This window comes from Dreissena polymorpha, chromosome 14, assembly GCF_020536995.1.
Source record: "Dreissena polymorpha isolate Duluth1 chromosome 14, UMN_Dpol_1.0, whole genome shotgun sequence".
Lineage (NCBI taxonomy): Eukaryota > Metazoa > Mollusca > Bivalvia > Myida > Dreissenidae > Dreissena > Dreissena polymorpha.
Window position 1 is genome coordinate 25,566,913 of NC_068368.1, and position 14,006 is coordinate 25,580,918.

The following is a 14,006-nucleotide window of genomic DNA, read 5'->3' on the forward strand; positions in this document are numbered from 1 at the left end:
CAGTACTGCGTGCACACATTTATACAATAACTGAAAACTGCCATACGTAAACAAAGGTAGGGGATGGGAAAATGGCCGTAGAAACAATGCCATTATAAGCCCCCTAACAAGTATGTGGCCCGTCCGGGATTCGAATATTTCTAGACCAGCGCACCATCAACTGAGCTAAGTTAGAAACAATATAGAGATGTAAATGGTCCCTTTGATACGACGAAACTAGGCTAGAATAAATCCTTTTTGTCAAAAGAATTCGTTTGCGATTTACATATATACAATCTCGCAAAAAGTGAATTTCTTTTCACAAGTATAAGAACAATATTTAATTCATAATCATTTTTTTAATGTATGCTTTACTTAATTATTATTGAAGTGTACACTTTAATCATGGTTTACAGGTATGCTAAACATAAGTAAAGAATTATAAACTAGTTTCTTTATTATAAATATTTAAGAGCAAACACAGCTAGATTCAAACTGCAAATTGCTTGTAAATTCGTGAATTAAATCGAATAGTTAAAATGTATTTCAAATAAAAATTATTGTTTAAATACAAATAGAAAATTAAACTCGCATTTTTTGCAAGCAGCACAAAAAATGACTCGAGCAACTAAATTTCGACCCACATTTTGCAAGTGTGCGAGAACTAACTATATAGACCATGCTTTCATAGAAACAAATTAATTTAAAGTAGCCCGATTCATTTGATAAGCCGCGGTCTAAGTGTGAATACTTGAAACCAGTTATAGTGATGGAAATTTTCATTGGGAACCCATTTCCAATGGTCGGTCTGTTCCGCTGTGTCTCAACAAAATCCTTGGTTGCACACACACGTCAGTTTCTGTGTAATGGTTTGTTTATTACAATATGGATGTTCTAAAATACCTTTATTTGAACATTTCCAAAATGCCATGTATGGTACGTGTGCACCTGTCACAGGCACATGTTGTGTGCTGATACCCAACTGTGGTCACAATGCAGTGTCCAGTATTAGCCCTGAAAAAGAGCTTAGAGGTACACTACAGAGAAAAAAAACGCAATAAAAACTATACAGAAAATATGTTTTATGATGAATGACGCCGATGGAATGACAAAAAATCCCCAAACTAAATCTTAAACTTTAGTTTATGTGATTATAAAATTATTCACAAATTTACGTTTACTTCGCTGTCCGTATCGTCGTATACATTTTAACCGTAATCGTCTTGTCTCAAAGCTCTTACCAAGGAGATACGAAACATTCATTGTATAAAAATGGCGTCGAAAGGAAGAAAAGATGCTGTCACTTTAAGGAAAATTTCTAAACCCGTGATAAGCACCGATGTCATGGGTAATAGAAATGTAGAAGTAAGAGCGGTGGGTGCCTGGGTTGAAGCCGAGCCTGCTTTACGTGAACCAGAAGCAGTGGTACGTTTTTTTGTCTCTCAAAAACATGCCCGAACTTGTTTCCAACTGTGAGTGTGAAGTCAACATTTACTGTATAATTTTCTCTGCTTAATGTAGCAGGGTTAGGTATATCGTTGAGTGACCCGAATCGACGCTGCCCTAATTCGACGCTTTTTTGTTTTGCCTCTGTTTGATACATAAGCGACATCCGTTGACGTCATACAATAGCACATGGTAATCTACGCACAATTTACTATAGTTATTGTTTATTATGTGGAAAATAGCGGGTTAAAAGGTTAGATATGGTTGATCGGTTTGCAATTGATGGATTTTTATGTATTTTACTTAATGCAAAACTTTTGAACACTTTACACCCAATTGTCTTTGTTAATAAGACCGTGGAATAATGCATCGGTTTCGTCTGCAAAAGTTCACTATTTCATTCATAAGTCACGTGACTGCCATTTGACAAAACATCGTATAAATAGATTTATTTTCACTATGAAAAAGGTGTACGCGTAAACTTTTATTTGAAGTCCGGATATGTTTTTGGTTATGCTGTAATGCAATTTTAACTATATGTAGCAAGTGTTTATGTTGGTAATTGCATATTATGTTTATTACTAACTTTCATTTAATTAATTATAAGTGCAGGTTCCACAAAAGAAGTACAGGTTATATTCACATATTTTCCATGAACACAGCTTATGACAGGGTTGCTGACTCAGACCCCTACTAAAATCACACAATTAAAAATCTTAATTGATTTAATTAATTTCAGTTTCATATTACTTTTACAGCAATTACAAATTTAAGTACAACAACCATGAGTTAATATTTTATGCATTCAGTCTCCACAGGAGTGATTTTTACATTGAAATCATGTAACCAATCAGATGCGTCGTTTTAGGGCACTCTCAACAGATATGGCCGCCGTTACATAGACTTGGGTCATTTCGTTTTTCAACGAATTTTTGTTCATAACACAATCAATTGAATTTAAAATGTGTAAATAAAAGGTACATGTGTAATGAAATAACAAAAATTATTACATAAATCCCTATATTGAGCAACAAAACTTCAACAAACTGCTTGTATGCGTCGAAATTGGGCACTCGAGGATACCGTAATGACAGGAAAAAAGGTAAAGGAGGTGGCGTATTCATTATGGTAAAAAATAAATTTATTTCTTCAGTACAGCAACAACTCACCACATCCTGTGAAATTTTATGGGTGAAAATAAATATGAATATGTCCAAACCCTTGTATGTTGCTGCCTATTACAGACCAAACGAAAATGATCTTCAGAGTATCACGGAGTTTGGCAGGTCACTTGAACTCACAAGGCCCCTTAAAGGAACCAAATGGATCTTTGGTGACTTTAACATCCCCAAACTATCATGGGACTGTGATGATGTGATCACATCCCAATAACCAAACCTAACTGTAGCCTTCCCCAGTCTTATGACAAGCTGCTTGAAATCTTCAATGATCACAGCCTCGCACAAATGGTCAACAAGCCCATCCAAAATGATAACACCCTGGACCCGTTTCTAACTTCCAACCCAACATTAGTCAGCCATGTTAAAGTCCAAGCAGGTATCTCCAACCATGACTAAGTTATCGCCCAGGCCAGATTAAAACCCCAAATAAATAGGCAAGCCCCGAGGGAAATCCCATTATTTAAGAAAGCCAAATGGGATGACCTCAAATCCTTCATCAATACCTCTAAAGTAAGCATCCTCCAAAATGCAGAGACCTCATCAGCGGATGGACTCTGGAACCAATTTAAGGCCCTTATCCAGGCAGGTTTCTCAAAATTTGTCCCTGTCAAAAAAGTAGGCTCCAAAAGACTTCTCCCCTGGGTTACCCAAGACATAAAAAGATTAATCAGAAAAAGGGACTCCCTTTACCAAGGGTAAAAAAACACAAAGGTCAAAACCCCTACACTAGGAAATTCAGAACCATCAAACACCTCATTCAATCCAAAATAAAAAGGTCATATGAACTATACATTGAACACATCCTAGATATACAACATGCAGACACTCACTCCAGCAAATTCAACACTAAAAAGTTGTATTCCATCATAAAGAATGCCAAACAAGACACTCAAGGTGTTTCTCCACTCAAATGTTAGACAAGCGGAAACCTAATCTCAGAAAGCCTTGGTAAAGCCAATAGCCTAAACCGGCAATTCCAATCTGTTTTCTCAGGAGTCTCCCCTCTGTCTCTATCCCAGCTATGCAGAAATACCCTAGGAAATTCACCGTATCCCACCATGCCCAAGATAGAAATAGACCCAGAAGGAGTCTTGAAATTACTTCAAAACCTTAAAGTAGATAAGGCTACTGGCCCAGATATGATCAAACCCATTGTCCTCAAGGAACTCCAGCATGAGATCCTTGACCTAGTGTCACTGATTTTCCAAAGTCCTTAGACTCTGGTCAACTCCCAGCAGACTGGACGAAGGCAAACGTCTCTCCTCAATTTAGAAAAGGTAACACTAGCGACCCAGCAAACTATAGGCCCATATCACTTACATGTGTCGTATGCAAACTACTAGAACACATTATCGCATCTAGCCTATCCACACACTTTACCAAACACAGCATACTCTATGAGCTGCAACACGGGTTTCGCGAAAGGCGGTCCTGTGTCACACAACTGCAAGATACACTCAACTGGCGCACCCTTGAGAACAGGCGCATAGATGCCAAACTCGTCCTTTTCTACAAAGTCTACCACCATCTTGTGGCCATATCCCTCCCATCTTATCTTGAAGTCCCAACCAGGTTAAACAGACACATGCATCCCCTCAGTCTTCGTCAAGTCCATACAGGTTACGATTACTTTAAGTCTTCCCCCACACCACAGTATTGTGGAACAGGTTACCCCACCCCGTCGCAATGCTGCCTGACCTTGAGAGCTTCAAGCAGGCAGTAGCCCAACTTAGCCACTAAACTCATGGGAATTGATTTTATCCATTTTTATCCCTTGTATACTATATGACTTTTAAATCTCCTAACAACCTAACAACACTATCCTTATTATTGTACAAATTCTTAATTTGCTGAAAGATATCTTTCTCAGCTTTTACTCTTTTACTTTACTAACAGCCAACGCGCACCTGCCCATAATACTCGCGAGAGGCGTGAGGCAGTACTATGAGATAGATAGATAGATAGGAACTTATACTGCATTGCCAAATGAGCTAGTGTTTATAGCAATGCGGTATAGTGTCTGCCTGATTTGAAACTGGGAGGTCCCGGGTTGTATCCCCATTGTGGTTGGGGATTTTTCTGGCTGGGTTACGTTGACGCCCAACGTAAATAAACCACCATGTGTGGCTGACTTCCCTCAGATGCAGTGGCACTTGCAAATTAATGGAAGAATTTATACTATCTTGCTATATGAGCTAGATTTTAAAGGGTTGCAGTAGAGTGTCTGCCTGATTGGGAACCAGGAGGTCCCCGTTTCAATGCCCATTGTGGTTGGGGAATTTTATGGCTGGGTTACATTAAGTTACCAAAGGAACATAAAATCATTGTGAGGATGGTATATTACAGTGTGTTTTGACCTAAAAAGTCCAGTGAGTGTTCTATAATTTAACATATCCTTGCTGTCGTTCTCAAACCTCGTAGCTCCAAAATGTTCATTTTTTTTGTGTTTTCCGAATATATGAAGTCTGGCGTGTGTTTTGGGCTATATCTCGTAGCTCTACGCCAATCAGAGCCCTTGAAACTTTTTTATATTTTGCAGCTACGAGGTCTTCTATCTGGATGAATTGTCGTACCTCATAAAAATGACAAAACTGCGGTGACGAAATATTTTAGCTACCATTTTCTGAATATCAGTATGACTTATCAGTATGACTTACGCGTCTACGGCTTATACCATACTTTGCAGCTTCATTTGTTTGGTATTTTTACAGAATTTCACTTTCTAAAACATCCTTATAAAAAAATTTGACGTTTTTTTTCTCTCCTGAAAAGTTGGCATTTTTTAAGGTACGAGGTTTGAGAACGACAGCGACTATATGTGAGTCTTATGACTTACTGGGCTAAACATTTTTGAGTCCCAAACTGAAAATGTCTCAATTATTGGCAACTTTCTTTTGATGAATTAAGCAAAATACAAACCACCTATGAGTAGCAGTAACCAGGTATTTTATTTGCGAAAACAAATATCAATGCCCACTTGTAACAGATAATCTGTAATAAGTTGCAATAATCTAACTCCCAGCTGTTGACCCTCTGGGTTGCTTGGAGTTTCAACTGGTAACACCATTTTTCATGTAAACTCTCTAAAATCTACTTACTTAATATTGTCATGTGTGCTTGCAAAATAGTGATTAATCCATGTTTCAAACACATCAATGGTTCACGAATAAAGGTACTTTTTTTCTATGGAAAACCCTGAGGATTCCTAATTTGAAACAATGCTTATATTTTGACTATCTCCAGATTTCACTGCAAGATTGATCTCTTGTCTAATGATAATCAACCAATCATGCTACATTGACTATCTCCGGAACCTCTTTAAAGTAAATTTAATTGTCAAATTCAAAACTTTGGCTTTCAGTTTGATTACGTTTGTTAATCACCTGTTTGTTTTGAGCATTAAATTAATACACAAAAACACGCAAATTGATGTCGATGATAACAGGTATTGTGTTTAATATGATGTATTAGGTTGATTGAATTTGATTTTATAAACACACACTTGAGACTTAACTTTTTTACATGAAATTTGGTTTTATCAGGAAGAACTTTGAGCTCTACCTTTGTACTCATAAAAGCTCAAAGACTTTGAGCTCTACCTTTGTACTCATAAAAGCTCAAAGCATTAAGGGAGAGCTAAATCTATTATCAGTCAAAAGTTATCTATGTTGAAGTCAGGGAAATTCCAAAATCAGTCTCAATTTAATTGTTTTTTTTCATTCATAACTACAATCTAAACCTTTACTATGGTTCTCCCACTGAATTAAGTCATCATGGACTCTCTTGACCTTGGTTCTCTTCTGTTTCATTCTTAGGTATTATTACTCTTATGAAAATTAGTGAACTTTGGTTAGATTACATAGGCTGAGATTTTATAATGATGTAAGCTGCATTTTTCTAGGACTTTCCTACACCAAAAGTCATCATATATAAGTCACATCTAAATTTCAGAAAAAAAACACAAAAACAAATGCTGCACCTACATGTATTATTAGATTCTACCAACTCTCATGTGTATGTTGATACCAAAAACATGTGAAACAAACGCTATTGACTTAACCACATTCAATTTGATGTGAACACATTAAATCAAAATGTGTTGCGGCAGTTTATTTATCCAAGGATATATTTATAGCAACACCGATGATGCTATTATCACAACTGAATATTTTTGTTATCACAATCATCAGAAATGACCGAGTTGGTTAATAATATAATTGTCATTGGTTCGATCCCAGGTGGGGTCAACTTTTTTTATTACTTTTTTTACTTTCTTTAATTTCATTCTTGTTTTATACTGGAGCTCTTTAGTCCTGTTGTTTACATTTATCAATTTAAGGTAGCGCACCCCTAATGATTTCCCGCGATTTCTTCGACGGTTGAAGAGCCTAATATTAGGTACCATAGCCTAGTGGTTAAGGCGATAAACTAGAAATCTTTTGGGATATTCCCGCGCAGGTTCGAATCCTGCCGACGACGTTTACTCTTGTGCGACACGTTTTATTTCTTTTCTAACGTAATTTGATTTAATATGGCATATTAGCTTTGTTTATTGTTAAATATGTTGCAATTTTTATGCACATTCTTCAATTATTAAAATTAAAACAACGTTATGGCTAAATTGGGTGATTTACTGCTGAAAATACGAACCATGCATGTTGCATTTTTATTTTTATTTCAAAAAGTAAACGGTAAATCTGTCTATTTCTTGGTATGTTTGCTGTATATAATGTATCTATAAAAACTAAGTTCAAAATATTACTTAAGTTCAAAATATTACTTAAATGATACTATTTTGAATTTTATGACACTTTGTTTTTAACCAACCCAATTTCTACGTGGCCTGAAACCACTTACATTTCATGGCGCTCTTCCATAGATAACAAGTTATAAAAAATAAATGGCTGTAAAAGAATTTTTTTTCATCTTGTTTAAACTTTTAATACCTTTTCTGCATCTGTATACACCAACTGCAAGCCTATATTTGGAAATCTGGATGAATTATGGAACTTTCATATACCCCAGGGGTGCACATAAATTGGACAAAAGCCGAGTGTGGGGGTGGTTTTGAATTTTTTTTTTTTAAAAGCATGGAAAGCCTACCAAAAATTTGCATGTAGTTCAGTGAAATGATGCTGATTAAGAAATAATAGATTAGATTATATTTGATAGGTGCCCAATACGGGTGCGCTACCTTAATGCATTTAATCAAAAACTTCAAAACATGCCGAAATATGTGAACAAGTACATGTAAGTTATTAATGATTAAGATCGAGTTTGATACTGTATGGTATTATGTTTTTGATTAAATATTGACTATTATAAATGTCTTTTGGTTAGCTATTGTTATCCCAGTTAAGATTGTAAATAATTTCTAATGTTTATGCATATTTCTAACAATCTATGTACAGTAACTTGGGTTTTGCCTATTTGCTGTATTTTATGAAATTTTACGTTGACGGTAGGGATAGTTAAAACAAAAAATCTCTGTTAAAAGTGCAGTGACCCCCTTTTTTTATTTTTGTTTTATGATGACAATTCGCAGATGAACATATTTGAGCAGTTTCGCAGAAGTGTGTTAGACAGAAAAAAATAAATTCCATTTATGTGGAATAGTAAAAAAATGACGTTTTTAAGGGTGACATAAAAATTATAAAAAATAAATTTCTTAAAATTTAACTTGTGTACATCATTTTATTGGTAGTGTGTGGTTTAATTAAATTTAATTAAATGGTATATGATGTATCTTAGCTTATATAATATCTACATGTTGCCAATTTTATAGGTTATTAGTTATTTTTACGCATTTAGAGATTTTTCAGTTTTATGGAAAAAGTACATGTTATATAATGGTGCATAAAATCAAAACAAGGCCGGCGACCCTATGTTTTTATTTCATTTTTCATATAGTATTTGTATATATATCGGAAATATAAATTTTGGACAAAATCTATTAGATGGAAAAAAAATCAGCAAAACTGCTGCAACACCCATTAAGCACAAGGTGTCTGTTTTCATCCAGATGTAAATGTTAAGTATACATGTACACTGATAACTTACAAAGAGTTTCAATGGTCCAAAGCAAATTGATTATCCAATTAATTGAACAGGGTGCAATAATTGATGGAACACCATGATGATATTACATTTCATACAGGAAGTGCAATAACAACAATGCTATGGCAAGAAACTTGGTACTTGAAAAAGGGTGCGTCCTGCGGATGGCTATGTTTTCACGTCTTAATCAAATATAATAATAGTAAAAAGGATTTAGACACAAACATTTATATTTTCTGACAGCCATCAATCAGAGCCCAGTTATGTTGCCATACAGTGATGTTAATCAATAATTTAGGCATTTAATCCTAGCTATAATGTATACTTGTATCAAAAACAATAAAAACTTTCAGCACAAGGCATTGAAATCATATATGCCAGAACATAGATGCCAAGAAAATTGTTTGTTGTGTTATTTGTGTCTAGAAGACGCAACAAAGGAAATATTCAATCCTTAGACATGTGTCTGGATTGCATACAACCTATAAATAAACCTATATTTTACCTGCTTACTTTTCAATCATATGCAAAGATATGTGATATCCTTATAGTGTTTTTACTTCAAGCACTCATAATGTTCGCTTTTCCCAGGATTTTTTTTCTGTTGAACAGTATAATATAATTTTTTATATAATTAAACAAATGCTTCAAGCTTAAAGTTACTATTTGGAATGTTTTGTGTGTAAAAGAGTCAAAATGACAACATTTGAAATCAATCTGAAATTATGTACCATAAATGTTAAATGATGACTAATGATATTTAGCTATTAGTTGAAATGGATCAAAAATACTGTTTAAGAATATGCATTTTGTTAAGTCATTGTTTTTATTTCAATAAACGCTTAAATTAGCTCATCTGTTGAGCGCAAATTAAAAACTATGTGGAAACTGATGTGATCATCAAAAATACCCAACCTGATGATATCTAACAATGCCCAACCTGATGATATCTAACAATACCCAACCTGATGATATCTAACAATCAAAAATACCCAACCTGATGATATCTAACAATCAAAAATACCCACCTGATGATATCAAACAATCAAAAATACCCAACCTGATGATATCTAACAATCAAAAATACCCAACCTGATGATATCTAACAATCAAAAATACCCAACATGATTATATAAAACAATCAAAAATACCCAACCTGATGATATCTAATAATCAAAAATACCCAACCTGATGATATCTAACAATCTTTTTTATTCTAAATTTGGAGTAATTTGACACACAAATATCCCAATGTAAAGGGTATAGGTAATATTCCACAAATGATGAGAGAGAGTCCAGTTCTTTGATCAATGTTTGTTTATTCCAGATATCTGCCCAGGAAGAAGAAATAAGACTGCGGCAAGTACAGCTGGAAAAGCAGGCAAGACTGAAGCACTTCCAGGCAGAAGTTCGCAAGAGAGTCAACAAGCTGGACAAACTCAAGAAACAGAGTCAGCTGGAAACTAACTATAGAGCTGTATGCATTCTATGAGCATGTAGTCGTATCAATATTCATGTATTACAAAATTGTATGCTGTCACTTGAATGAGTTTAAAATTCGAGATTTTGCAAAAATAAAGTTACTGCCCGTGTTTTTATATTCTGTTAAGCCTGTGTGCTCCCTGTTAATGTATCAATGATCATATAGGATTTAATTTTTTTATGTGACAAATATGGCAGAATCATGTCCCTTCGTCTATTTTTTGCATCCTTAAGCTCTGTTTTCATTCCCCTAAAACTACTGGATGGATCTATTAGAAACTTTCACAGTTGAATGACCTTTATGTGCAGATGATCTTAAAAAAAGTATTTTAGCTGAGAAAAGTTTTAGCAGAATTATACACCTTTGGATTTACCTTCTAGGCAGAACATGAGCATACATTTACATTCTAGACAGAACATGAGCATGTATTTACATTCTAGACAGAACATGGGCATACATTTACATTCCAGGCAGAACATGAAAATGCATTTACATTCCAGGCAGAACATGAGCATACATTTACATTCCAGGCAGAACATGAAAATGCATTTACATTCCAGGCAGAACATGAGCATACATTTACATTCCAGGCAGAACATGAGCATGCATTTACATTCCAGGCAGAACATGAGCATACATTTACATTCTAGGCAGAACATGAGCATGTGTTCACATTCTAGGCAGAACATGAGCATGTATTTACATTCTAGACAGAACATGCGCGTACATTTGCATTCTAGACAGAACATGAGCGTACATTTGCATTCTAGGCAGAACATGAGCATACATTTGCATTCTAGGCAGAACATGAGCGTACATTTGCATTCTAGGCAGAACATGAGCATACATTTGCATTCTAGGCAGCACATGAGCATGTGTTTACATTCTAGGCAGAACATGAGCATGTATTTACATTCCAGGCAGAACATGAGCGTAACGTAGTGGGTCAAAGTGCCTTCTCATCTCAAGACTCTGCTAAGAAAGACACCAGCCTCGTACGTCCCCACACAGCTCTTGGGATCATCAAGGCTGCTAAACATCAGAAAGGTAGCCGTCTGGATTTGTAGGGTTGAGTGCAAAACTATTGTATCTTATATATGAGCCGGGCTGTGCGAAAAGGGGGTTTAATGTCATCCCAGATTAGTCAGTGCAGTCCCCACAGGCTAATCTGCAGGGACAACACTTTTCACTTTTATGATATTATATTTTTTGTTTAAAGACTCTTCCTAGTAAAAATCCAGTTTAGTTGGAAAGTGTCGTCCCTAATTAGTCTGTGGGGACTGCGCTGACTAATCTGGGATGTTACATTACGCACATGCATTAAACCCCTTTTCACAGAGAGCTGTGTATAGAGATGTTACACTGAAACTACAGTTTCACCCTGGACACTTGATTCATCAGAAAATAATAATAAAAGTGTGGTTTAGTTTTATTGCAGTAACTTGAATAGAAATTGTGGTTATTTATTTGTATGGAAACAATCTATTATAAATGTTTTGGGAAGCAGCATAATACGTCAATAGAACATGTTTTTTCCCCCCAAAAAATGCTTTTAGAAGCAATCTTAATACATGATACCAAAGGTGAGTTAAACATTTTCAAGTAATTTACTGTCAGCTTTTATTAGCTCACCTGAGCTGTGCTCATGGTGAGCTTTTGTGATCGCCTTTTGTCCGTCGTGCGTTGTGCGTCGTGCAGCGTCAACATTTGCTTTGTGAACACTCCAGAGGCCACATTTATTGTCCGATCTTCATGAAACTTGGTCAGAACATTTGTCTCGTTGATACCTCGACTGAGTTTGAAACTGGGTCATGCTGGGTCAAAAACTAGGTCACTTGGTCAAAAAAGGAAAACCTTGTGAACACTGTAGAAGTCACATTTGATGCCCAATCTTCATGTAACTGTGTCAAAATGTTTGTCTTAATGATATGTTGGTTTATTTTAGAAATGGTTCCGGTCCGTATTCCTTATATGGCTATATAGAAACCTTGTGAACACTCTAGAAGTCACAATTTTAGCCCAATCATCATGAAACTTGGTCAAAACATTGGTTTCATTAATATCTCGGACAAGTTCGAAAATGGTCCAGATCGGTGAAAAAACATGGCTGCCAGGGGGTGGGGCAGTTTTCTCTATATGTATATAGTGAAAACATGTGAACACTGTAGAAGCCACATTTTTGTCCAATTTTCATGAAATTTTGTCAGAACATTTGTTTGCTGGATACGACAGTTGAGTTCAAAAATGGTTCAGATCAGTATAAAAACATGGCCACAAGGGGGGGGGGGGGTCATTTTCCTTATATTTATATAGTAAAAAAAGCTTGTGAACTCTTTAAGTCACAGTTTTGGCCTAATTATCATGAAATTGTGTCTAAAGATCGATTTTATAGATATCTCGGACGAGTTCAAAAATGGTCATGATGGGTAGAAAAACATGGCCGCCAGGGGGTGGGGCAGTTTTCTCTATATGTATATTGTGAAAACATGTGAACAGAATGTTAAAGAAAGATAACCTGTACATACTTTCTAATACCAGTAGTTAACTACCTTGTTAAAACCTTGTTAACACTCTAGAGGCTACATTTATTGTCCAATCTTCATGAAATTTGGTCAGAAGATTGATCTCAATGATATCTTGGATGAGATCGAAAATGGTTTTGTTTGCTCGAAAAGCATGGCTGTCAAGGTGCGGGACATTTCCTTATATGGCTATATATGGCTATAGTAAAATCTGGTTAACACTCTAGAGGCCACATTTATTGTCCTATCTTCATGAAACATGGTCAGAAGATTCATCCAAATAATATCTTAGAAGAGTTCAAAAATGATGCTGGTTGGTTGAAAAACATGGCCGCCAGGGGGCGGGGCATTTTTCCTTATAGGGCTATAGTAAAACCTTGTTAACACTCTAGAGGCCACATTTAATTTCAGATCTTCATGAAACTTTGTCAGAAGATTTGTCCCAATGATATCTTGGATGTGTTCGAAAAAAGCTTTGGTTGCTTTAAAAACATGGCAACCAGGGGGCGGGGCATTTTTCCTTATATGGCTATATATGGCTTTAGTAAAACCTTGTTAACACTCTAGAGGCCACATTTATTGTCCAATCTTCATGAAACTTGGTCAGAAGATTGGTCAATAATATCTTGGATGAGTTCGAAAATGGTTACGTTTGCTTGAAAAACATGGCTGCCAAGGGGCGGGGCATTTTTCCTTATATGGCTATATAATTATGGCTATAGTAAAATCTTGTTAACACTCTATAGAGGCCACATTTATTGTCCGATCTTCATGAAACTTGGTGAGAAGATTCATCCTAATAATATCTTGGCCGAGTTCAAAAATGATGCCGGTTAGTTGAAAAACATGGCTGCCAGGGGGCGGGGCATTTTTCCTTATATAGCTATAGTAAAACCTTGTTCTGTTGAAAAATGTGGCTGCCAGGGTGTTCACTAGTCATGAAAGTTGGTAAGAACATTTTGTTCTTATGACATCTTGGGCTGCACAGAACAGGTCAGTTCCTTTGAATCTCAGGTGAGCGACTTTGGGCCTTTCAGGTCCTCTTGTTTCGAATTGCGATAAATATCAATATGATCACTTTGTTTAACATTTTGACTATTAGCAGTGATTGATTGTTAAGCAAAATTTTTATTGTTTAGCAAAAGCATTTACAACATCAGGGCTCCCTCTGGCTCAAAGGTTTCTGTAGCCAAATTTACCTTTTTAGCTCACCTGAGCACAACATGCTCATGGTGAGCTTTTGTGATCGCCTTTTGTAGGTCGTGCGTCATACGTCGTGCGCCGTCAACATTTGCCTTGTTAACTCTCTAGAGGCCACATTTATTGTCCAATCTTCAT

General features: G+C 35.9%; 1 protein-coding gene across 4 annotated transcripts in view; it reads left to right on the forward strand.

Moving 5' to 3' along the window:
* Positions 1-1,232: 1,232 nt before the first annotated feature.
* Positions 1,233-14,006, forward strand: part of LOC127857786 (coiled-coil domain-containing protein 15-like) — a 30,682-nt gene continuing 17,908 nt past the window's right edge. For all 4 annotated transcript variants that reach the window (XR_008038635.1, XR_008038636.1, XM_052394445.1 and 1 more), the window contains exons 1-3: positions 1,233-1,404; positions 9,991-10,140; positions 11,067-11,193. Coding sequence is in view for 2 of the 4 variants with exons in the window: in XM_052394445.1 (XP_052250405.1) it covers positions 1,252-1,404; positions 9,991-10,140; positions 11,067-11,193 (430 nt within the window). In the remaining 2 variants the exon portion in view is untranslated. The remainder of the gene's footprint in view (positions 1,405-9,990; positions 10,141-11,066; positions 11,194-14,006) is intronic.